The following is a 26,856-nucleotide window of genomic DNA, read 5'->3' as shown; positions in this document are numbered from 1 at the left end:
CAGTTCGTTGTGTCGCTATCTCTCTGTTGGTAGACACAATGCTGGAGTAATTCAGTGGGACAGGCAGTATTCTCTGAGAAATCTCACCAGAGATGCAGCCTGTCCCCCTGAGTTACTCCAGCATTTTGTGTCCGTTCTCTGTTGATGTCTGGGCCTGATGACGTGTAGGTGGTGAGTTCTCAAACTGAATAACATGCCGCTGTCAGTGTGTTGCAAGGTGGGTCGTCATCGCCAGGCGGAGGAACGGCTCCTGGAGAACCTCTTCACTGGCTACAACAAGTTCTCCCGACCGGTGGCCAACTCTTCAGACACCGTCTTTGTCCATTTCGGACTGTCCATCGCCCAACTTGTGGATGTGGTATGTAGATTAAGCTGCAGGTCACTCTGCAAGTAGATAGTGTGGTGCAGTTTCATCATGGTATGCTTTGACTTCATTGGCCATGGCGATGAGTATAAGAGCCAGCAAGTCATGATTCATCTTGAAGATGGACACAGTATGCTGGAGTAACTCAGTGGGACAGGCAGCGTCTCTGGATAATAAGAATGGGTGATGTTTCAGGTCAAGACCCTTCTTCAGACTGAGGCTTGATGGCTTCAGCTAACTTTTGAGTTCTGTATGTAATTCAGTACAAGAAGGATGTGGAGGCTTTCGAGAGGGAGCAGAGAATGTTTGCCAGAATTATACCTGGATTAGAGAGTTAGCTACAGGAAGAGGTTAGACTTGGATTGTTTTCTCTGGAACGCTGGTGGTTGCGAGAAGACCTGATGATCAAATTATGCGAGGCGTAGATAGAGTGTGTAGTGAGAACCTTTGTCTCACGATGGAAATATCAAAGACTAGAGGGCATAGCTAAAGTGAGAGGGGCAAAGATTAAAGAGGATATGATGTGGAAGTTTTCTTACACAGAGGATGATAAGTGCCTGGTGGTGGAGGCAGATTTGAAAGCGGCATTTAAGAAACTTTCGGATAAGCACCTGGATTTGCAGGGAATGGAGGAATGTGGATTATTTGGACTCTATGACTATGCGCAGGTAGATAAGAGTTGGTCTTGGCATCATGTTCAGCACATACATTGTGGGCCAAAGGGCCTGTTCTGTGCTGTACTGGTCTATGTTCAATGTGCTGCACTGGCAGAGTTAATTTTATACTATGGGGCTTAACACTGCAACTTTGATTGGGAGGTTCGAGGGTGAGGGAAAGATTGTTCAGTGGATTTGGGATTTAGTCAAGGGATGATACCAGCATTCTCCCATTGACAGTACATTATTGATAATGTAATTGTTCAATTACTTGTGAGTTATATTGTGTTGTTATATGGTTATATGGTTATAGTCTTTCACTTGTAATGTCTTGGGATCTCCACACAGGATGAAAAGAACCAGATGATGACCACAAATGTGTGGGTGAAACAGGTCAGTCAGTCTTCTTCACATCCCACCTTCCCCCATGGTTCAACATGGTGACCTTTCCACTTGATTTGACACCTGACCACTCTTGTTGACTTTCCAGGAATGGGATGACTTTAAACTGCGCTGGGATCCCTCGGAATATGAGAATGTGACTTCCATCAGGATCCCATCAGAGCTGCTCTGGAGGCCTGACATAGTCCTCTACAACAAGTGAGTTGCAGCATGCCAGTGTTTGACTGTGTTTGACGGTAATGAGTCTGCTTGTCCAGTTCTGCAGATTACCAAAGGGTCAATGCAAACTCAATGGATAATTGGGACTCAGTTCCTGGGGGTTTGACTGGGAAGCAAGGGTACAGAGACACAGAGAGACAGAGACACAGAGTCACAGAGCGAAGGAGCCACAGAGACATAGACACGGTTACTTTGGCCCAAATGGTCCATGCAGACCAAGGTGCCCCAACTAAGGTAGTCCCAAATGCTTGGATTTGGGCTATATCTCTCTAAACCTTTTCTATCCATGTACCTATCAAAAGTATTTTTTAATGCTGTTATAGACCCTGCCTCAACTAACCCCCCCCCCCCCCCTACCCCCCCCCCCCCCACTCGCAGCTCGTTCCATCTATTCACCACCCTCTGAGTGAAAAGGTTGCCCCTCAGGTTTCTGTTAATTCTTTCCCCCCTCATTTTAAACCTATGCCCCCTTGTTCTTGCTTCCTCTACTCTGGGTAAACGACTGTAAAAACACAGATAACATAATAAACTAAAAAAAAGTTTAATTAAATTTAAAAAAGAGTGCAAAAAAGGCCTGACAGGGCTCTCGCTTAACTTATTTTCCCTGTTGCCAGCCGGGCAACCTCGGCAGCTTTTTAGGTTGCCAAATGACAGTTTAGGTGGTCATTTAAGATTTAGCGTATTATTCAGTGTATGATCAACCTCGGTGAGACCAAGCGCAGGCTTGGCGATCGCTTCGCACAACACCTTCACTCAGTTCGCAATAACCAACATGATCTCCCGGTGGCTCAGCACTTCAACTCCCCTTCCCATTCCGATCCGACCTTTCTGTCCTGGGCCTCCCCCATAGCCAGAGTGAGGCCCATCGCAAATTGGAGGAGCAGCACCTCATATTTTGCTTGGGTAATTTACACTCCAGCGGTATGAACATTGACTTCTCCAATTTCAGGTAGTCCTTGCTTTCTCCCTCCTTCCCCTCCCATTCCCAGCTCCCCACAGCCTACTGTCTCCGCCTACTGTCTTCCTTTCTTCTTCCCGCTCCCCACCCCTCCCGACATCAGTTTGAAGAAGGGTCTCGACCCGAAACGTCGCCTATTTTCTTCGCTCCATAGATGCTGCCTCACCCGCTGAGTTTCTCCAGTATTTTTGTCTACCCCTTCACACAAGTTCTGTAATCCAACTTTCCTCACCCTCTCCCTACACATTAGGGGCAACTTTACAGACAAGTTAACCTACAAAGCCAATGCGTCTTTGGGATGTGGGAGGAAACCCACACGCTTGCAGGGAGAATGTGCAAATTCAACACAGACAGTGCCCGAGGACAGGATCGAACACAGATCCCTGGCGTGTGAGGCAGCAAGTTCACCAGCTGTGCCACTATATTTTATTCTCCAACATACAAAAAATTATACGTTGATAACTTTGGTTACTAAAAAAAAAAGAAACTATCCATTTTCAGTCTTAAATCTCTAAGTGACGCTATGTCCCCCTCTCCGAGCGGCAAGAGATAGCGCCGAGCCGAGAGCCGAGAGCTAGCGGCGCCGAGCCGAGAGCCGAGAGCTAGCGCCGAGCGCCGAGCCGAGACTCATACACGAATGGTGGGCGGGTGTCCCGGTTGCTTACCAAGCCGGGCAAAATGGCATGGCTTTTAGGATTGTAACTTGCCATTGGCACCCGGGCAACCGCTAATTTCGAGCCCTGCCAGGAGTCCTGAGTGCAACTACGACAACTTGTCGTTTGTAGTTTAGTTTGTGTTTGTGTTCAAAATGGTTGTTGGGAAGATTGAGTTGATTGGACTCTGGAAGGCTGTTTAAACTATCTCAATGCTTCAAGAGAGAGTCAAGAGTGTTTAATTGTCACATGTCCCAGAGGAACAATGACGTTCTTATTTGCAGCAGCACAACAGAATGTATAAATATAGTAGTCTGTAAATGAGTGTTATGAGGATGTTGACAGGACCAGATGGTGTGAGCTACAGGGAGAGGTTGAGTCGGCTGGGTCTATATTCTTTGGAGAGCAGGAGGATGAGGGATGATCTTATAGAGGTGTGTAAAATCATGAGAGGAATAGATCGGGTCGATGCACAGAATCTCTTGCCCAGAGTAGGTGAATCGAGGACCATAGATTTAACGGGAAGGGGAAAAGATTAATTAAGAATCTGAGGGGTAACATTTTCACACAATGTGTATGGGTGGGTGTATGGAACAAGCTGCCAGAGGAGGTCATTGAGGCTGGGATAGCCAAAAGTTTAAGAAATAGTTAGACAATACATGGATAAGAAAGGTTTGGTGGGATATGGTCCAAACATGGGCAGGTTGGACTAGTGTAGCTGGGACATGTTGGCCGGTGTGGGCAAGTTGTTCCGAAGGGCCTGTTTCCATGCTGTATCACTATTTGACCATCAATCTATAATTAAACAATATAATAAACAAAAAAAAAGTTCTGTGTGTGAACATTGACTTCTCTAACTTTAGATAGCCCCTGCTTTCTCTCTCCATCCCCTTTCCCTTCCTAGTTCTCCCACTAGTCTTACTGTCTCCACCTACATTATATCTTTGTCTCGCCCCCTCCCCTGACATCAGTCTGAAGAATGGTCTCGACCTGAAGCTTCGCCCATTCCTGCTCCCCAGATATATATATATATAGACACACATATACATACTGTAGATACATGCAGGGGCCGCAGAGCGTTTTTGAAAGTGGGGAGGCTGGCGATCACTGACGAGGGAGTGGACGACTGAGTGGGGGGAGAGTGTGGGAGGGGGAAGTGCGGGGAGGGGGGTGTCCCACCTCCTACGGTAGAGACTTTTTTGAAATTTGATGTATTAAAATCATGTTTTAGTGCATTGTAGACGTAGGATTTCAATGTTTTTGTTTGAAATATTTTCAAGATAATGTGGGCCCTACATGGATAAGCTTTTCCCACTGAGAGGAGGGAAGATGCAAACAAGGGGACATGACTTGAGAATTAAGGGACTGAAGTTTAGTGGTAACATGAGGGGGAACTTCTTTACTCAGAGATTGGTAGCTGTGTGGAATGAGCTTCCAGTGAAGGTGGTGGAGGCAGGTTCGTTTTTATCATTTAAAAATAAATTGGATAGTTATATGGACGGGAAAGGAATGGAGGGTTATGGTCTGAGCGCAGGTAGATGGGACTAGGGGAGAATACGTGTTCAGCACGGACTAGAAGGGTCGAGATGGCCTGTTTCCGTGCTGTAATTGTTATATGGTTACATGAGAGATAGGAGCAGGTGATTATTATTTTTGTTATTGCTCGACGTCCAAAAACTGGGGATAATAATACAGGCCATCCCCCACCTCAAAATGTACGGCAATATATCCCCCCATTCCCCCCCCCCCCCCCCCCCCCCCCGGATTGATGGCAGTACAAATTGACAAAAAAACTTTTAAATGTATTATAATTTCAAGTGCTATTTATTTTTTTGTTTGTAGTTGGAATAAAGGGACAAGAAATAATCATAACATTTCCTGATTTTGCAAAATCATACAAATTATGTTTTGCTAGGGGGAAAAAACACTGTATTTTGAAAGTATGCATTCTCCTTTTGACGTATATTTTATTTTGATTTGAATTTAGAATCATTAAAAGTAAGACTTTCGAGAACTCTAAATTGCATTAGAAATATTCATTTCAATGCACTGATTTCTTTTTTGCCCAGGGTAGGTGAGGACCAGAGGACAGATTTAAGGTGAAGGGGAAAAGATTTCATAGGAATCTGAGGGGTAACATTCCACACAAAGGGAGGTGGGTGTATGGAACAAGCTGCCAGAGGAGGTAGTTAAGGCAGGGACTATTCCAACATTGAAGAAACAGTTAGACTGATACATGGACTGACAGGTTTGGAGGGATATGGACCAAAAGCAGATAGTGTAGCTGGGACATGTTGCCGGGTGTGAGCAAGTTGGGCCGAAGGGCCTGTTTCACACTGTATCACTTTATGGCTACATTATACCTCCACCTTGCATGAATGCTTCAAAATCAAGTGGTCGAGTTTTTTTGCCATATATTCAAGCATAGAAACGTCGAAGATAGGTGCAGGAATAGGCCATTCGGCCCTTCGAGCCAGCACTGCCATTCAATATGATCATGGCTGTTCATCTAAAATCAGTACCACTTTCCTGTTTTTTCCCCATATCCCTTGATTTCACTAGCCCCAAGAGCTAAATGCACCTCCTCTTGAAAACATCCAGTGAATTGGCCTGCACTGCCTTCTGTGGCAGAGAATTCCACAGATTCACAACTCTCTGGGTGAAGAAAGTTTGTTGTCTTCTCCTTCCTAAATGGCCTACCCCTTATTCTTAATCTGTGACCCCTGGTTCTGGACTCCCCCAACATTGGGAACATTTTTCCTGCAGTTACAGTAAGTGAAAATCTAGCAGGCAAGCAGGATGCTTTCTCCAACCACCCCCATTTGAAGGCCACTATCTTCCACCGTTTCTACCCAGTGCTTGGTACCTACTTCCAGCAGCCACTGGTTGTCCTCCTAGATGCACCAAGCCGTAGCCTGGTCCATGCCGGTCACCAGGGCGAATTTGGCGCAGAGACCCTCAAGGCAGTGGCGCAACGCTTCCAACACCTCCGATGGACCTGGACTCTTGCACTGAGGCTGCTCAATGGCCGGAGCTGCAGCGAGCGACTTGCCAGCCCGGTAAACACTCGCCAGCCCCATATCCCCATCCGCATCTGCCTCGGCCACTGCTTCTGCTTCCATCCCTACCTCCCCCCCGGATCTCCAACACCCACGACCAGATTGCTCAGCGCACAGCAGCGCCTCGTCCAAAGCCAGAGACATTGAAACATGTCTAGCCAAAAAAGGCCCCCCGGCGCCCCCGGTTCATGCACATGGACGGTTTGACTAGTGAGGCTATATGGTTGTTGTAGTAGGCGGATTTTAACTTTCCCAATATAGACTGGGAAATTCATAGTGTGAAGGATTTAAATGGTGTGCAATTCTTCAAACGTGTTCAGGAGAATTTCCTTAAGCAGTATGTAGAGGCCCCCACACGTTAGAGGGCAACACTAGATCTAGTATTGGGAAATTGGGAAGGGCAAGTTACTGAAGTGTTTGAGGAGGAGCCTTTTGGGACCAGTGGCCACAGTTCGATTAGGTTTAAGATAGTTATGGATCGGGACGGAGAGGGTCCACGTGTTAAAATGCTCAACTGGGGTAAGACCAACCTTGAGGGTGTGAGAGAAGGTTGATTAGAGCAGGTTATTTGAGGGGAAATAATCATCAGCCAAGTTGAATGACAAAAGCTCAGGATATGTATGTCCCCGTTAGAGTGAAGGGCAAAGCAGGCAAATGTAAGGAAGCTTGGCTGACGAGTGAAATTGAGGCGTTGTTCAAAAACAAAAAGCATGCATGGGACAGGAATAGGCAGCTGGGATCAACTGCATCCCTGGAGGAGTTTCGGGAACTAAAGGAGTAAACTGAAAAAGGATGGTAGGCAAAAATGCTGGAGAAACTCAGCGGGTGAGGCAGCATCTATGAAGCGAAGGAATAGGTGACGTTTTGGGTCAACCCAGTATCTGCAGTTCTTTCTTAAACTGAAGGAGCTTCCTCCCTCTCAACATAAACGGGGCCCAGGTGGAGAGGGCGGAGAGCTTCAGGTACCTCGGCATCCACATCTCCCAGGACCTGACACGATCACACCACCTCAGCAACCAGCGTCTTTACCAACTCAGACGGCTGAGGGACTTCAAGCTCCCCCTCAGGGTGCTCAAGAACCTCTACACCCATATTGTGGAGAGCATCCTGAGTGGGAGCATCATCACCTGGAGGGGGAACACCACCAAGAGGAACCAACTGGCTCTGAGGAGGGTGGTTCGCTCAGCTGAGCGGACCATCAAAACCACCCTTGCCAACCTGCAGGACATCTACACCAAGCGCTGCAGGTCAAGAGCCAGGACCACACTCACCCCAACAACAGACTGTTTTTCCTGCTGCCCTCAGGGAAACGGTACCGGCTGCTCAGGGCCAACACGCAGAGAATGAGGAGGAGTTTCTTTCCCCAGGCCATGAGACTGCTGAACGAGGACTGAGTGTCACCCCCCCCCCCCCCCCCCCCCCCCCCCCCAGCCCCCACGCCCAAACCCTCTCTACCCTCCTCACCAGCACCTGCACCCCCGCCCAAACCACCCGCCCCGCCCCGCCCCGCAAACACACACACACACCACACACACACACACACACACACACACACACACACACACACACACACACACACACACACACACACACACACACACACACACACACACACACACACACGGGACTGAACTGGATGGAACAGGCTGTCATCACAGGTGTTCCACGGCACTTGTCACTTTGCTTGTAACAGCACTACTTGTTATGTGGTATATTTATGGGGTATGTGTGGGTATTGTTTTATGTGGGTTATGTGTAAGTGGGGAACCATGCACAACTGGACAGGCACTTAAGCATTTCACTACTGGTTATACCTGTATAATTGAGTATGTGACCAATAAACTTGAAACTTGAACTTGAACTCTTGCTACCCGCAAGAGCTATCCCTTGGATAGACTGGAAGACTGTAGGATGGCAAATGTTGTGCCTCTTTTCAAGAAGGGCTGCAGGGAAAATGCAGAGAACTATAGGCCGGTGAGTTTAACATCTGTAGTTGGAAAGTTACTAGAGAGTATTCTGATGGATAGGTTATACAGGCATTTGGATGGGCATAGATTTCAGTAAGGCATTTGACAAGGTTCCGCATGGTAGGCTGCTCTGGAAGGTTAGATCACATGGGATCCAAGGAGAGATAGCTGAATGGATAACAAATTGGCTCCCTCTCCATGAAGCTGAGAGTGATGGTGGAAGGTTGCTTCTCGGACTGGAGGCCTGTGACTGGTGGTGTGCCAGGGTTCGGTGCTGGGCCCATTACTGTTTGTCATCTACATCAATGATTTGGATGAGAACATACAGGGCAAGATTGGCAAGTTTGCTGATGATACAAAAGTGGGTGGTTTGGCAGATAATGATGGTTGTGAAAGATTGCAGCAGGATCTAAATCGATTGGCAGGTGATCTGAATTGATGGAATTTAATAGTAAGATTAAGCGAGAACTTACCAGTTTGAAGTTTTATCTTTATTTTATGAGGGATTACGTGAATAGCCCACCAGCCCACTGCGCGTCAATCTTCAAAGCAGCGGTGTGAAATCACAGATAACAGTTGTTGACCTGAATATAAGAAGATTAGAGAACTAGAACTACCAGCTGACCTTTATGAGAGAGGGTTGGGAACGGAGGGCACGTAATCCCTCATCGTAACTCCTCATAAAATAAAGGTCAAACTTCAAACTGGTAAGTTCTCGCTTAATCTTACTACTTTACTTCGGAGTCACGTGAGTGACCACGTGAAGATTTCAAAGCTCTGTGATTTCATGCCGTGAACATGAGTCCATGCATCACACACTGCATCAGTTGACCAAGGATGAGTGAACATTAATAATGCATTCAGAAATGACATAGATATAGACATGCTGATGCTTTTGAATGAAAAAATAATAATAATAGTAATTCCTCTCATCCTGGAGGAAACTATAAAACAGAACCTAAAATAGAGTTGGCGAATAGAGTTGGCAAATACAGAGTTTGGCAATGGGTTTGGCAATGGGTTTGTTATAAAATGTTTGGAAAGATCGTTCATTTGACCATCCTGCAGCCGCTAGGATGTGGTCCAGTGGAACGTCCATAACCTTGCTGCTGATGTTGTTGCAGCCCTGGTGGAGTAAGATTTGAAAATGTCAGTGTTCACTCCTGCACAAGCCAGAACCCGTTTTAACCACCTGAAGATGGTCTGTACTTCTTATGAGGTTTTAACAACCATTGCTAGTTCAGAGCCTCTAAGGCTCTTAGTGACCTAACATACTGTTGTAGATGTGTGAACACACACAACCGGAGGTCCATGGGATATGCCATTAAATCTAGTTTGAGACCTGATGCCCCTGGTCCACTCTGCTTGAGTAAGTCATAAACATAAAATGTTATTTTGCCTGCAGATGTAACCATCCTGTACAGTCGCAGCTTTGCAATGACTGGACCCGTTGCGCTGAAATCAGCGCCATGAGCATTACCACTTTGTAAGTGAGTTTGACCAAGGATAGGGATGTAGCTGGAGCCTACCGGCGAAGCAGTGTTAGCACATCCCATATCTCTGCGCACCTGGTTTCGAGTTGAAGATAGCCTTCATAAATCTGGATATCAGAGGGTGAGATCCGACAGAGTGGGTCCTGCTCCCTGCAGCAAATATGATGAGAAGGCACGTTTGGCACGGTTAATGGCACTACAACTTAATATTTGTCAAAGACCCATTCGAAAATGAACTTCAAGACGTCAGTCATCTGTGCCATATAATATGTAATATTAGCTTTTAAACAAAATACTTCCCATCTCCTGATGAGGAAATGTACTGCTTTTTTCGGTGCTATCCTTGCAATCTGCAGTGAGCACGTCCATGGTTCGGCCTGACAACCCGAGCCGCAGGAACGGTCTTCTCAGAGTCTGCAAGTCAATGTATTGATTTTATCATGCAGAGGATGGTTTTCCGAGTCATGGGCTGAACCAGCAATTTTTGTGTTTAGAAATAACCATATAAGGTTCTATTATCATTCCCAACATCAGCGGGAACAATGGCTGCATAGGCCAGTCAGGCACTACGAAAATGCCTGAAGCGGGACCTTGCTGAGCTTTTTTGCAAGACCTGACTGATTAGGCAAAATGGAGGAAAGACATAAAAGAACATTCCTCCCCAGTGTAGCGAGAATGCATCTATCGCTACTGGCATGCCACATATCTTTTGCAACTGGTGATTGAGCCTGGTTGTAAACATCTCGATCTTCGGTGTTCCATTGAGCCACAATGTCATTAAATGCTTTGTGATTCAATATCCATTCTGTGTTATCATTGATTTTACGTGATGATACACCAGCGCCAAATGAGGTTATGTAAACTATCACAGGACACTGACTTGATTGCACCTATGTGATTAACATATGCCACAAAGTGTATCAACTTGGAGTTGAGCATGTAGATTTTGCATATTTGTACAATAACCTTTAACCCATAGAATGTACCTAGTATCTATAGGTAGTTTATACCATTTAACTGAAGAATTGGTAATTCATGTAAATCGCATCCTCCTCCGTAATTAGAGATGGTATTTGCTGGTTAATATGACTGAAGATTTACTGACGAAACGTTACTGGAGCAATGCTGAATACTGTTCGTCCACCTAGCTTCAGCTGGTTCTAGCATAGGTCTGTTAACAATGACCTAAATGGTATTTAAGAGCTTGGTCCTTTGCACGTTGTAAATTCTGATAATTTAAATTCTGCCCAAATTGCGCAGCTGAAGAACACAGCCACTATATTGCCAATTACATTGGCCGCTTGATGAATAGAAGGCTGCTTCTACTAATTCTAATCTCTTGCCCCAGGGCGGAGTCACATAAATTAATAGCGTAAATCCCAATAATCAGTAACTCTAGTTGGTATCAACTTAAATTTAACCAGATGGATGAGAAACCCCAATTTCTCAAATATAGTTTGCGGCTGAAACAGTTAATTTTAGTAAAATACAGCGTTTAGAATATCATCCAGATAGGCCATAACAAGTGTTTTTGAGCTCTGAGCAGCCCAAGCACCAGTTTTAGTAATTTGGTAAATAACCTGGGAGCTGAAGTTAGTCCATTTTGCAACGCTTTAACTGTTATTATTGCCCCATCCATCTAAATTTCAAATATCTCCGGTGATCAGTTGAACAGAGGGATCTAGGAATAACTGCACAGTTCCCTGAAGGTGGAATCTCATGTAGATAGGGTGGTAAAGAAAGCTTTTGGTGTGCTGGCCTTTATAAATCGGCACGGGCTAGAAGGAACGAGATGGCCAGTTTCCATGCTGTAATTGTAATATGGTTATATGATCCCTGTGAATAGGAACTGAATAGTATGCATCTTTGAGATCAATGCATACCATAAAGATCCTATGGAAATCAGTTTAGACAGTAACGAAGTTCCCTATGCTGAAATGTCTATACTGCACATGCGAGGTAAATCAAGGATGAACCGACCTCCTCCATCTTTCACAATAATCAGGATACGCTTCCCATAATTCAGAGCCTGCCTCGAAAGACAACTCTGGCCATATTTCCGATCCTGTCGCAAGTGTAAATATTACCAACTTGTAAATGGTCCACATACCCAATGTTTCGGAAAGAATCGGACCCACCTACCTCCATGGTTACCGGTGGTCTTATGGTAAGCCCAAAGGCCCTTGGTGCGGGTTCTATTTCCGTCCTTAATTTGGAGAGTAGGACTGCTGGGGTACGTGGATTCCATATTTTTACTGAGGACCGGCTTGGGCCTTGGCCTGAAAGACCTTTGCCCAGATTTGAAGCTGCCACCAGCTTCAGTGAACCGCTTACTGCCGATGGAGGCGTGGGGTGTGTTGTCGCCGAAACAATGGAGCTTTGCTCATCGTTGGTAATTTGATTAGTCCAACAGCTTTTGCTTCCTCATCCAGGGTTACCTGTTGGATAGGTCTTCGCTGAAGAAAAGATTTTGCGGCTGGACATTGCTGGCCTTACATGCCTCCTCCAATGTCACCCCAGATAGCGCTGTTCACTGCCGGTGCTTTCAGGAACAATTTACAGGTGCATGGTATCTTACAGCTGTCACCTGTTCCTGTAATGATGTGACGTGAGGTAGCTGATGCTTGCAAAGCTTGTAACGTGTGGGCAACTCTGGCCCCATCCGGGTTTTCTGCCAATGACTGAAAGCCAACTCATGACAGACATTTCTTGAACCTGATGCATGTACTCCAGTATGTTCCACGGACATACTTCCCAGTTTGGAGTCAGTTACACATTGAGCCCTCGCACTCCCCTCCACAGAGAGGGAGATTTGTAAGCAGCCCTGAAGCAGGTGGTGCCGCAGGACCCCAAGGAGACCTGCGCTGATATGGCCCCGTTCCACGGACCATATCAGGATGGAGCATCACATTTGTGGGATAAACGCCCCAGGGCGCTATCCATGCTCCATCTGGGTTAAACGTCCGAGGACATACCCATATCTGAGTCAACAGGCCTATCCGTCTTACTCTTGGCTTTACCCCCTTTCTGGGGAACCACAGCGGTTTCAAGAGGCGCTCGGAAGTGTCTGACCGCATTGTCAGCGACTCCGGTAGTGAACCCGACGGCCGCCGGCTACCCGCACTTGCTCCATAGCCGATTCCCCACGGTCCATAGCCGGTTTTCCCCCGCGGTCTGTGACCAGGATTCCCCGCCGTCTATAACCGGTATTCCCGGCGGCCGTCCGTACTTTGCCCCATATATTATATCCAGCAGGAAACTCTGTAAAAGAGATTCCTGCAAGCAAAAAACAGAAACTGGAAATAAGTTTGAAAGCTTACCTGGTCACGGTCAGCCAGATGCCTGTCAGCCAGTCAGTCAATCAATCAATCAATCAATCAATCAATCAATCAATCAATCAATCAATCAATCAATCAATCAATCAATCAATCAATCAATCAATCAATCAATCAATCAATCAATCAATCAATCAATCAATCAATCAATCAATCAATCAATCAATCAGGTTTATTCGTCACTTGCACCTAAAGTGCAAGTGAAATGAATTTGCCAGCACAATAATAAAGAACACACAAAAACACAACAAGAATTCAACATAAACATCCTCCACAGCATTCATCACTTTGGTGGAAGGCACCAAATTTGGCCAGTCCTCCATTTCCCCCCCGGGTCCTCAACCCTCCGCTGCGGGCGTCCAAATGAGTAGACAAGTAAAAGTCCAGGTAAGTCCTGAAACGGTGCCTCCCCACCGGAGACCGCGGCTTCAGGTTGATGTAGGCCGGTGGTCGAAGTTTCCGCCACGCTGCAGCCAGAAGCACCGCAGACTGCAGGGCCGGCAGTCGGAGCTCTTCTCCAGGGGTCCCCAGCGAGGGTCCCTGACGAGGGACCCCACTCCTGATGGTAAGCCCCCGCAGCGCCCGCGGTAGAAGTAGGCCATGGGCTGGCAGTCAAAGCTTATCTCCTCCTGGGTCCCCAACAAGGGATCCCAGACTGCGGACGCCGCGCCGGCTGGAGCTCCGCCGACCCCGGCTTCAGGCTGCCTCGGCCCAGCGAACGGAATTCTCCCCTCGGCGAGCCCCGGCGAGGGCTCGCCCACTCCACGACGAGTCGGACTGGCGACGAGAGTCCACGCTGCGCCCGCAGATGAAGCCCCGGGCGCATCACCGGGAAAGAACCGATATTCGATATTAGGCCATGGAGGAGGTGACATAGAAAAAGTCGCCTCTCCGTGGAAGAGGCGACCAAAGCGGTTTCCCCCTTACCCCCCCCACACAACAAAATCAACAAAAGTAGAAAAAACTAACACGCTGTTGGCACCGACCTTCAAAGGGTCAACGGCGCACCCCCTCTTTACATTCCCTTGTCTGACAGAGCCGTTCTGTTTACTAGAATCTTTGGTTCTGTGGGGACCAAGGTGTATAATTCGTAATCTACTGTGTGGGCAATAATGTCACTGGGCCTCTGGGCAGTGTTGTAGAGTAGAGGGGTCTAGGAGTACAGGTGCATGGTCCTCGCAGATAAATATGATGTTCAAAAAGGCTTTTGATTCAAAGCATAGAAGTTGGGAGGCCATGTTGCAGTTGTATAAGATGGTGAGATCACATTTGGAATATTGTGTTCAGTTCTGGGCGCTATGTCAAGATATTGACAAGATATTGTCAAGCTTGAAAGGGTTCAGAAAAGATTATGAGGATGTTGCCAGGACTAGTTGTCTGAGCTATCGGGAGAGGTTGAGTAGGCTGGGTCTCAATTCCATGGAGCGCAGGAGGATGAAGGGTGATCTTATCGAGATGAGAAGTATCATGAGAGGAATAGATAGGGTTGATGCACAGAGTCTCTTGCCCAGAGTAGAGGAATCGAGGTCCAGAGGATATAGGTTCAAGGTGAAGGGTGTATCACTCACATTTATGACACGCATGTACATAGTATATACATAAATCAAACCATAGTGCAGAAAGATAACGACAAAACCAAAGCTCCCAAGTCTGTGTAATTCAGAGCTTATTTGGAGGTTGACACAAAATGCTGGAGTAACAGCTGGACAGGCAACATCTCTAGAGAGAAGGAATGGGAGACGTTTTGGATCGAGATGATTTGGAGGTTGTAGTGTTTAATAGCCTGATGGTTGTAGGGAAGAAGCTGTTCTTGAACCTGGACTTCACAATTTTCTGGCTCCTATACATTCTTCCCGATGGCAGGAGTAAAATGAGAGCGTGCCCAGGGTGTTGTGGATCTCTGATGATGCTGGCTGGCTTTTTGAGACAGTGACTCCTGTAAATCCCTTTGATGGTAGTGGGGTCTGTGTCCTTATCACCGCAATATTAGACAATAGACAAAAGGAGCAGGAGTAGGCCATTCGGCCCTTCGAGACAGCACCGCCATTCAATGTGATCATGGCTGATCATCCCCAATCAGTATCCTGTTCCTGCCTTCTCCCCATATCCCCTAACTCCGCTATTTTTAAGAGCCCCATCTAGATCTCTCTTGAAAGCATCGATAAACTGCCTCCACCTGGGGCAGAGAATTCCACAGATTCACCACTACCTGTGAGAAAAAGTGTTTCCTCGTCTCCGTTCTAAATGGCTTACTCCTTATTCTTAAACTGTGGCCCCTGGTTCTGGTCTCCCCCAACATCGGGAACATGTTTCCTGCCTCTAGCTTGTTCAATCCCTTAACAATCTTGTATGTTTCAATGGGATATCCTCTCATCCTTCTAAACTCCAGAGTGTACAAGCCCAGCTGCTCCATTCTCTCACCATATGACAGTCCCGCATTCCTGGGAATTAACCTTGTAAACCTACGCTGCACTCCCTCAATAACAAGAATGTCCTTCCTCATATTAGGGGACCAAAACTGCACACAATACTCCAGGTGTGGCCTCACTAGGGCCTAGTACAACTGCAGAAGGACCTCTTTGTTCCTATACTCGACACCTCTTGTTATAAAGGCCAACATGCCATTCGCTTTCTTCACTGCCTGCTGTACCTGCATGCTTACTTTCATAGACTGATGTACAAGGACCCCCAGATCCTGTTGTACTCCCCTTTTCCCAACTTGACACCATTTAGATAGTAATCTGCCTTCCTGTTTTCCTACCAAAGTGGATAACCTCACATTTATCCCTATTAAACTTCATCTGCCATACATTTGCCCACTCCCCCAACCTGTCCAAGTCACCCTGCATTCTCATAGCATCCTCCTCACAGTTCACACTGCCACCCAGCTTTGTGTCATCTGCAAATTTGCTAATGTTACTTTGAATCCTTTCATCCAAATCATTAATGTATATTGTAAATAGCTGCGGTCCCAGCACCGAGCCTTGGGGTACCCCACTAGTCACTGCCTGCCATTCTGAAAGGGACCCGTTAATCCTTACTCTTTGTTTCCTGTCTGCCAATCACTTCTCTATCCATGTCAGCACTCTACCCCCAATACCATGTGTTCTAATTTTGCCCACTAATCTCCTATGTGGGGCCTTATCAAATGCTTTCTGAAAGTCCACGTGCACTACATCCACTGGCTCCCCTTGTCCATTTTCATAGCTACATTTTCAAAAAATTCCAGACGTTTAGTCAAGCATGATTTCCCCTTCGTAAATCCATGCTGACTCGGACCGATCCTGTTACTGCTATCCAAATGTGCGGCTATTTCATCTTTTATAATTGACTCCAGCATCTTCCCCACCACCGATGTCAGGCTAACTGGTATATAATTCCCTGTTTTCTCTCTCCATTCTTTCTTAAAAATGATGTTCTGTGTGGGTTCAGCCTCGGTGATGGTGTTGGATGTGTTTCTCCCTGCAGTGCGGATGGGGACTTTGCTGTCACTCACCTGACCAAGGCCCAGCTGTTCCACAGTGGCCGAGTCAAGTGGACACCTCCGGCCATCTACAAGAGCTCCTGCAACATTGATGTCACCTTCTTCCCGTTTGACCAGCAGAACTGCACCATGAAGTTTGGATCATGGACCTTTGACAAAGCCAAGATAGACCTGGTGAGCATGGACAGACAGGTGGACCAACAGGACTACTGGGAGAGCGGAGAGTGGGCCATCATTACTGCCATTGGCAACTACAACATCAAGAAGTACGAGTGCTGCGTGGAAGAGTATTCAGATATCACCTACTCCATCCTAATCAGGAGGCTCCCTCTCTTCTACACTATTAACCTCATTGTCCCTTGTCTACTCATCTCCTTCTTGACCATGCTGGTCTTCTACCTGCCCTCGGACTGTGGGGAGAAGATCACCCTCTGTATCTCGGTCCTCCTTTCGCTGACTGTCTTCCAGCTGCTTATTACGGAGATCATCCCTTCCACCTCGCTGGTCATCCCCCTCATCGGCGAGTACCTGCTCTTCACCATGATCTTCGTCACTCTCTCCATCATCATCACGGTCTTCGTGTTGAACGTACATCACCGCTCGCCCGACACCCACATCATGCCTGCCTGGGTGCGGAGATCCTTCCTCCATTTCATCCCCCGCCTGCTCTTCATGCAAAGACCTCCAGCCAGCAACAAGGATTGCCGAGAATTTCTCGGTCTCGTCACCGGCAGAGCAGGGCTGTCGAGCAACGGTGACCAAAGGAACCTCAGGCTGTCCTTGGTTCATTCTCAGGGGGAGGAGGAGAGATGCCAAGCACTGTGCAAGGTGCCACCTGCCCAGTGTAGTGTCCTCTGGGGTGACCAGGCAGCGACTGCTTGGCATTGCTCACCACCCACTGACCACCCTCCCAGTCTCACCACGGACCAACCAGGTACCCTCTCCAAGGCCAGGTCAATGAGTTTGCAGCAGCCTACAGGGCAGGAGAGTGTCCCACTGACCAGCGCTTGCTCTTGTTCTTGCACTGACCAGCAGGGCCGCTTGCTTGAGGTTTGCTCGCAGGCCAACGGTTACTCTGTATCTATGCCCGCTCCTGGGAGAGGAGAGGCAGGAGACCACACTCAGGCTGCTTCATCTCCATTTCGAGGCAAGCTGAGAGTAAGAGCCTCAGGCAGGATGGGAGAGGTGGCCGGAGGGTGTCCAGGGAAGGCCGGCAGTGTGGCATTGAGTCCTGGCATGGAGCAAGCTGTGGATGGAGTCCGCTACGTTGCTGACCACCTGCGGGCAGAGAAAGCCGATGCCTCCGTAAGTTTTACTACATTTAGAATTTAGTGATACAGTGCAGAAACAGGCTCTTCAGCGCCAAGTCTGTGCCAACCAGTGAATACCATACTCAAAGAGTCAGAGAGTGATACTGTGGAAACAGGCACTTCAGCCCAACCTGCCCACAACGGCCAACATGTCCTAGCTCCCACCTGCCCGCGTTTGGTCCATATCCCTTTAAACCTGTCTTATCCATGTACCTGTTGAACTGTTTCTGAAATGTTGGGATAGTCGCAACCTCAACTACCTCCTCTGGCAGCTTGTTCCTTACACCCACCATCCTTTGTGTGAAAAGGGTACCCTTCAGATTTGTATTAAATCTTTTCCCCTTCACCTTAAACCTATGTCCTCTGATCCTCGGTTCACCTACTTGGGCAAGAGGCTCTGTGCAGATACCTAATCTATTCCTCTCATGATTTTAAACACCTCTACAAGATCACTCCTCATCCTCCTGCATTCCAAGGAATAGAGTCTCATCCTACTCAACCTCTCCCTATGGCTCAGCCCCTTTAGTCCTGGCAACAACCTTCTGTGAACCCTTTCCAGCTTGACAACATCTTTCCTATAACATGATGCCCAGAACTGAACACAATATTCTAAATGTAAGTAAGTAAGTAAGTAAGTACGTTTATTGGCCAAGTATTCACATACAAGGAATTTGCTTTGATGCTCCGCCCACAAGTAACAACATGACAGTTAAGAATGACTCAGAAAACACTAAGCATTAATAATAATAAAGCATTAATGATAAAACACCATTGATCAAGCAGGTAAACCAACAAAATATCAGATCAAAGGGAGGCTACAGATTTTTGGTTGTTGAGTAACTAGAGCAACTACTCATGGATAAAAACTGCTTTTATGTCTGGCTGTGGCAGCTTTGACAGTCCGGAGTCGCCTTCCAGAGGGAAGTGATTCAAAGAGTTTGGGGCCAGGGTGAGAGGGGTCAGAGAGGATCTTGCCCGCTTGCTTCCTGGCCCTTGCAGTGTACAGTTCATCAATGGAGGGAAGGTTGTAGCCAATAACCTTCTCTGCTGATCGGACAATTCGCTGCAGCCTCCAGGTGTCGTGCTTGGTGGCTGAGCCAAACCAGACCATGATGGAGAAGGTGAGAACAGACTCTACGATGGGCGTATAGAATTGGACCATCATTGCCTGTGGCAGATTATGCTTCCTCAGCTGCCGTAGGATGTACATCCTCTGTGGTGCCCTTTTGACTGTGGAGTCGATGGTGGCCCCCCATTTAAGGTCCTTGGAGATGATGGTTCCCAGGAACTTAAAAGACTCCACATGTGACTGTGGTGTTGTTGATGGTGAGTGGGGGGAGGGGAGGGGGAACTCTCCTAAACTCTACAATCAATTCCACCATCTTAAGAGCATTGAGCTCTAGGTTTTTCCACGGCACCAGGACGCCAGCTGTGACACTTCCTGTCTGTAGGCAGATTCCTCCCCATCCTGGATCAGTCCAATCAGGGTTGTGTCGTCCGCAAACTTGAGAAGCTTGACTGAGGTGTCTGTGGAGGTGCAATCGTTGGTGTAGAGAGATTAGAGAAGAGGAGAGACTATGCAGCCTTGTGGTGCTCCTATGCTGAGCGTTTGCGTGTCCGAGATGTGCTTTCTCAGCCTCACATGCTGCTTTCTGCCTGTCAGGAAGTTGGTGATCCACCGACAGAGGGGTTCAGGCACAGTCAACTCGGAAAGTTTGGAGTGTAGTAGCTCTGGCACAACGGTGTTGAATGCAGAGCTATAATCAACAAACAGGATCCTTGCATAGGTCCCCTGGCGGACTAGGTGCTGTAGGATGAAGTGCAGGCCCAGGTTGACTGCATCATCCACAGATCTATTGGCCTGATATGCAAACTGCAGAGGGTCCAGCAGGGAGTTTGTGATATTTTTCAGCTTGGCCAGCACAAGCCTTTCGAGTGGCTTCATGACTACAGAGGTCAGTGCGACAGGCCTGTAGTCATTAAGACAAGTAATCCTTGCCTTTTTGGGTACAGGGACAATAGTGGAGACCTTGAAGCAGGCAGGGACAGTATATGTTTGCAGGGACTGGTTAAAAATATCTGTATATACCGGTGTCAGCTGTTTGGCACACAGCTAAAGAGTAGAGGGGGAAACATCGTCAGGTCCTGGAGATTTCCAGCTCTTTTATCCTCTGAAAAATCTCTCCACCTCCTCTATTTTTATTGTTGATGATGAACCATAATATGGTTGAGTTCTTCATTAGGATGGGGAGTGACATAATTAATTCAGAAACAAGGGTTCTGAACTTAAAGAAAGGTAACTTTGAGGGTATGAGACGTGAATTGGCCAAGTTAGACTGGCAATTGATTTTTAAAGGTATGACGGCTAACATGCAATGGAAGGCATTTAAAGACTGCATGGATGAACTACAACAATTGTTCATCCCAGTTTGGCAAAAGAATAAATCAGGGAAGGTAGTGCATCTGTGGATAACAAGTGAAATCAGGGATAATATCAAAACAAAACAAAACAAAACAAAACAAAAGCATACAAATTAGTCAGAAAAAGCAGCCGACCAGAGGACGGAGAAATTTAGTCCAGCAGAGGAGGACAAAGGGTTTTTTAAATTTTATTTTTTAAATTATTTATTTCGAACAGAATAAAAGAATAAAAAGCAAATGTGCAACAGCATACTAAAAAAACTAAAATACTTATAAATCAGTGCATTGAGTATAGAAGTTGGGATGTAATGTTAAAATTGTACAAGGCATTGGTGAGGCCAATTCTGGAGTATGGTGTACAATTTGGTCGCCTAATTATAGGAAGGATGTCAACAAAATAGAGAGAGTACAGAGGAGATTTACTAGAATGTTGCCTGGGTTTCAGCAACTAAGTTACAGAGAAAGGTTGAACAAGTTAGGGCTTTATTCTTTGGAGCGCAGAAGGTTAAGGGGGGACTTGATAGAGGTCTTTAAAATGATGAGAGGGATAGACAGAGTTGACGTGGATAAGCTTTTCCCACTGAGAGTAGGGAAGATTCAAACAAGGGGACATGACTTGAGAATTAAGGGACAGAAGTTTAGGGGTAACATGAGGGGGAACTTCTTTACTCAGAGAGTGGTGGCTGTGTGGAATGAGCTTCCAGTGAAGGTGGTGGAGGCAGGTTCGTTTTTATCATTTAAAAATAAATTGGATAGTTATATGGACGAGAAAGGAATGGAGGGTTATGGTCTGAGCACAGGTATATGGGACTGGGGGAGAATACGTGTTCGGCACGGACTAGAAGGGTCGAGATGGCCTGTTACCGTGCTGTAATTGTTATATGGTTATATGGTTATAAAGTGTCATAAACAATATAAATAAATTAAATCATATGTGTCCGAAAAGGAGAAGGAAGAAGCCAAAGCTTATTAATTCCCACCCCTTATTCAACTGCTTGTAATTATATTATACAAATTTACATAGATACATAGATACGTAGAAATTAGGTGCAGGAGTAGGCCATTCCGGCCTTCGAGCCTGCACCGCCATTCAGTATGATCATGGCTGATCATCCAACTCAGTATCCTGTACCTTCTCTCCATACCTCCTGATCCCTTTAGCCACAAGGGCCACATCTAACTCCCTCTTAAATATAGCCAATGAACTGGCCTCAACTACTCTCTGTGGCAGAGAGTTCCAGAGATTCGCCACTCTCTGTGTGAAAAAAGTTCTTCTCATCTCGGTTTTAAAGGATTTCCACCTTATCCTTAAGCTGTGGCCCCTTGTCCTGGACTTCCCCAACATCGGGAACAATCTTTCTGCATCTAGCCTGTCCAACCCCTTAAGAATTTTGTACGTTTCTATAAGATCCCCCCTCAATCTCCTAAATTCTAGCGAGTATAAGCCGAGTCTATCCAGTCTTTCTTCATATGAAAGTCCTGACATCCCAGGAATCAGTCTGGTGAACCTTCTCTGTACTCCCTCTATGGCAATAATGTCCTTCCTCAGCTTTGGAGACCAAAACTGTACACAATACTCCAGCTGTGGTCTCACCAAGACCCTGTACAACTGCAGTAGAACCTCCCTGCTCCTATACTCAAATCCTTTTGGTATGAAAGCTAACATACCATTTGCTTTCTTCACTGCCTGCTGTACCTGCATGCCTACTTTCAATGACTGGTGTACCATGACACCCAGGTCTCGTTGCATCTCCCCTTTTAATAATCGGCCACCATTTAGATAAAAGTCTGCTTTCCTGTTTTTGCCACCAAAGGTGATAACCTTACATTTATCCACATTATACTGCATCTGCAATGCATTTGCCCACTCACCCAGCCTATCCAAGTCACCTTGCAGTCTCCTAGCATCCTCCTTACAGCCAACACTGCCCCCAGCTTAGTGTAATCCGCAAACTTGGAGATGTTGCCTTCAATTCCCTCATCCTGATCATTAATATATATTGTAAAGAGCTGGGGTCCCAGCACTGAGTCTTGCGGTACCCCACTAGTCACTGCCTGCCATTGTGAAAAGGACCCGTTTACTCCTACTCTTTGCTTCCTGTTTGCCAGCCAGTTCTCTATCCACATAAATACTGAACCCCCAATGCCGCATGCTTTACGTTTCTATACTAATCTCTTATATGGGACCTTGTCGAAAGCCTTCTGCAAGTCCAGATACAACACATCAACTGGTTCTCCCCTATCCACTCTACTAGTTTCATCCTCGAAAAATTCTATAAGATTCGTCAGACATGATTTACCTTTCATAAATCCATGCTGACTTTGTCCAATGATTTCACTACTTTCCAAATGTGCTGCTATCCTATCTTTAATAACTGACTCTAGCAGTTTCCCCACTACTGATGTTAGACTAACTGGTCTGTAATTCCCCGTTTTCTCTCTCTCTCCCTTCTTAAAAACTGGGGTTACGTTAGCTACCCTCCAATCCTCAGGAACTACTCCAGAATCTAAAGAGTTTTGAAAAATTATCACTAATGCATCCACTATTTCTGGAGCTACTTCCTTAGGTACTCTTTGATGCAGCCTATCTGGCCCTGTGGCTTTATCGGCCTTTAATCTATTCAATTTATCCAACACCACTTCCCGACTAACCTGGATTTCACTCAGTTCCTCCATCTCTGATCCGCGGTCCCCTGCTATTTTCGGCAGATTATTTATGTCTTCCTTAGTGAAAACGGAACCAAAGTAGTTATTCAATTGGTCCGCCATGTCCTTGTTCTCCATGATCAAGTGAACTGTTTCTCACTGCAAGGCTATAGCAACTATATGTACACCATATGTACATCAGCCACTATATGTACACCAAATTATTTACATTAGAACACTAATCAAATATTTACAAAGCCATACAAAAAAAACAAAAAGAAAAGAAAAAACTCTCATATACTATACAGTATCTTAGTCATATTTACAACCCATCACCCTACAATCACCCTTCCCAATACAATCAGTATGACAAATATCACAATCACCTATCCTCATCCCAATATCCTTTTGAACAAGGGTCAATTAGGAAAGGGAAAATAGATTATGAAAGAAAACTTGCAAGGATCATAAAAACTGACTGCAAACATTTTTATAGATATGCGAAGAGAAAAAGATTAGTTAAAACCAATGTAGGTTCCTTGCAGTCAGCAACAGGTGAATTGATCATGGGGAACAAGGACATGGCAGACCAATTGAATAACTACTTTAGTTCTGTCTTCACTAAGGAAGACATAAACAATCTGCCGGAAATAGCAGGGGACCGGGGGTCAAATGAGATGGAGGAACTGAGTGAAATCCAGGTTAGCCGGGAAGTGGTGTTAGGTAAACTGAATGGATTAAAGGCCGATAAATCCCCAGGGCCAGTTAGGCTGCATCCCAGAGTACTTAAGGAAGTAGCCCCAGAAATAGTGGATGCATTAATGATAATTTTTCAAAAACTCTTTAGATTCTGGAGTAGTTCCTGAGGATTGGAGGGTAGCTAATCTAACCCCACTTTTTAAAAAGGGAGGGAGAGAGAAAACGGGGAATTACAGACCAGTTAGTCTAACGTCGGTAGTGGGGAAACTGCTAGAGTCAGTTATTAGCAGCACATTTGGAAAGTGGTGAAATCATTGGACAAAGTCAGCATGGATTTATGAAAGGTAAATCATGTTTGACGAATCTTATAGAATTTTTCGAGGATGTAACTAGTAGAGTGGATAAGGGAGAACCAGTGGATGTGTTATATCTGGACTTTCAGAAGGCTTTCGACAAGGTCCCACATAAGAGATTAGTGTACAAACTTAAAGCACAAGGCATTGGGGGTTCAGTATTGATGTGGATAGAGAACTGGCTGGCAAACAGGAAGCAAAGAGTAGGAGTAAACGGGTCCTTTTCACAATGGCAGGCAGTGACTAGTGGGGTACCGCAAGGCTCAGTGCTGGGACCCCAGCTATTTACAATATATATTAACGATTTGGACGAGGGAATTGAATGTAACATCTCCAAGTGTGCGGATGACACGAAGCTGGGGGGCAATGTTAGCTGTAAGGAGGATGCTAGGAGGCTGCAAGGTGACTTGGATAGGCTGGGTGAGTGGGCAAATGCATGGCAGATGCAGTATAATGCGGATAAATGTGAGGTTATACACTTTGGTGGCAAAAACAGGAAAGTAGACTATTATCTAAATGGTAGCCGATTAGGAAAAGGGGAGATGCAACGAGACCTGGGTGTCATGGTACACCAGTCATTAAAAGTAGGCATGCAGGTGCAGCAGGCAGTGAAGAAAGCAAATGGTATGTTAGCATTCATAGCAAAAGGATTTGAGTATAGGAGCAGGGAGGTTCTACTGCAGTTGTACAGGGTCTTGGTGAGACCACACCTGGAGTATTGTGTACAGTTTTGGTCTCTGAGGAACCACATTCTTGCCATAGAGGAAGTGCAGAGAAGGTTCACCAGACTGATTCCTGGGTTGTCAGGTCTTTCATATGAAGATAGACTGGATAGACTCGACTGGTACTCGTTAGAATTTAGAAGATTGAGGGGGGATCTTATAGAAACTTACAAAATTCTTAAGTGGTTGGAGAGGCTAGATGCAGGAATATTGTTCCCGATGTTGGAGAAGTCCAGAACAAGGGGTCACAGTTTAAGGATAAAGGGGAAATCTTTTATGACCGAGATGAGAAAAACATTTTTCACACAGAGAGTGGTGAATCTCTGGAATTCTCTGCCACAGAAGGTAGTTGAGGCCAGTTCATTGACTATATTTAAGAGGGAGTTAGACGTGGCCCTTGTGGCTAAAGGGATCAGGGGGTATGGAGAGAAGGCAGGTACAGGATACTGAGTTGGATGATCAGCCACGATCATATTGAATGGTGGTGCAGGCTCGAAGGGATGAATGGCCTACTGCACCTAATTTCTATGTTTCTATGAGAAGTGTTGTTGTGCAGCACAGAGGGTGTGGGTGATTGGGTGTGAAGTGGTGATTGGAGGGGGGTGGGTGTAGAAGGGCCCAGTTTATGAGTTTGTAGGGTTTTCACAGAAACGAACAAATACATACAAAACAGCAAGGAACAGTACACTGTGGTCGCCATGTGTTTGTTCAGTGTTTCACTGAGAGGATTGCAGGAACTCAGGAGATGGGTTTTTAGTTTTTAGCTTTCATGTTTAGGTTAGTTTTGGAGATACAACGTGGACACAGGATGGAGTCCATGCAGACCATCCATCATCTGTTCACACCAGTTCTATGTTATCCCACTTTCTAATCGACTCCCTACACAGGGAACAATTTATAGAGGTCAATCAACCTACAAACCTGCTCGTCTTTGGGATGTGGGAGGAAACGGAAGCACCCGGAGGAAACCCATGCGGACAGGAAAAACGTACAAATTCCACACAGACAGCACCCAAGGTCAGGTTTGAACCTGGGTCTCTGGCGCTGTGAGGCAGCAGCTCTACCCGTTGCGCCACTGCATGTCTCTTGACCTGGGGGCAGAGATATGTGTTGCACGTCCTGGTAATGTGGACTGCTCTTCCTCTCTTGTTACAGGTGAAGGAAGATTGGAAATATGTTGCCATGGTGATCGACAGGATCTTCTTGTGGATCTTCATCATCATTTGCCTGCTGGGAACCCTAGGACTCTTTCTGCCGCCATGGATGGCGGGAATGCTGTGAGCTGGGATCGACTCACTAAAGCTTCCTGATTGACATTCCTCATCTGCCCAGAGTGATCTCCATCTGCCCAAGGAAGCAAGACCCATGTGGACAAAAGACATCAGAATATCATGAGGATACAATGTTTGATTTGACTTAGTTTATTGTCATCGTCTTCAATTAAGAGACAACAAAATTCTCTTTCCCTTACAAAAAATAAAATAAAATAAAAACACAGAACACAGTAGTCCACAACACAAACATCCCCACAGCGGCCCAAAGTTCCCCACTGTCCAATCAACCTCCTCACTGATGTTCCCCTGATGGCCTCCCGAGCACCTCTTACCCGCCGCTATGGGCAGCCCGATGTTCAGGCCCTCACACCGCGATTAATGGAACCCCGACGTTGAAGGGAGAGAACATCCTCAGCGGCCTGGACCTCTGATTCGGCCACCTTCCACCGGTGTCCGCTCCTCCCAATGTCCACAAGCTGCACTGGGCAGAGATTCGCGCTGGCGACCCCCAGCAAAAGGCACGATGTTAAAGTCAGCGCTGCCCGCATTGGGAGCTCCGTGATGTTGGAGCAGCGTCCCAACACTCTGGACCTCCCAGGTAAGGCCTCGCCCGCTTCGCGATGTATCGAGCGCAGCGCCGCTGCTGCTGAAGCCCTGGTCTGGTCCCGGCCGGAAAGGCCACGCCAATCCAGTTTGTCGGGGGGGGGGGGGGGGCAAGGATGCGACTCGGATAATAGCTGCATCCTCGCCAGGAAGCGACTGAAGTACGGTTTTCCTCTTATCCTACCCGCTTCTCCCCACATAAAATACTGGAAAAATAAAATGCTCTAAACAGCCAGTA

At 46.5% G+C, this 26,856-nt stretch overlaps 1 protein-coding gene across 1 annotated transcript; it reads left to right on the top strand.

Annotated features, from left to right (window-relative positions):
• LOC129707147 (neuronal acetylcholine receptor subunit alpha-2-like) lies at nt 1–26,637 on the top strand. The gene is made up of 5 exons (XM_055651919.1): nt 1–358; nt 1,369–1,413; nt 1,511–1,620; nt 16,575–17,895; nt 25,897–26,637. The coding sequence occupies exons 1-5, from the start codon at nt 194–196 to the stop codon at nt 26,020–26,022; spliced, it is 1,767 nt and encodes a 588-aa protein (XP_055507894.1). The 5' UTR covers nt 1–193; the 3' UTR covers nt 26,023–26,637.
• The last annotated feature ends 219 nt before the right edge of the window (nt 26,638–26,856 follow it).

Source organism: Leucoraja erinacea, chromosome 21 (assembly GCF_028641065.1).
Source record: "Leucoraja erinacea ecotype New England chromosome 21, Leri_hhj_1, whole genome shotgun sequence".
Taxonomy (NCBI): Eukaryota; Metazoa; Chordata; class Chondrichthyes; order Rajiformes; family Rajidae; genus Leucoraja; species Leucoraja erinaceus.
Note: the sequence above shows the minus strand (reverse complement) of the source record. Positions and strands in the feature narration are given on the sequence as shown.

Coding starts and splice junctions, on each gene's coding strand:
- LOC129707147 (XM_055651919.1), top strand. CDS start 194: ATGCCGCTGTCAGTGTGTTGCAAGGTGGGTCGTCATCGCCAGGCGGAG. Junction 1,414..1,510: donor CAAATGTGTGGGTGAAACAG/GTCAGTCAGTCT, acceptor TTGACTTTCCAG/GAATGGGATGACTTTAAACT. Junction 1,621..16,574: donor GACATAGTCCTCTACAACAA/GTGAGTTGCAGC, acceptor TTCTCCCTGCAG/TGCGGATGGGGACTTTGCTG.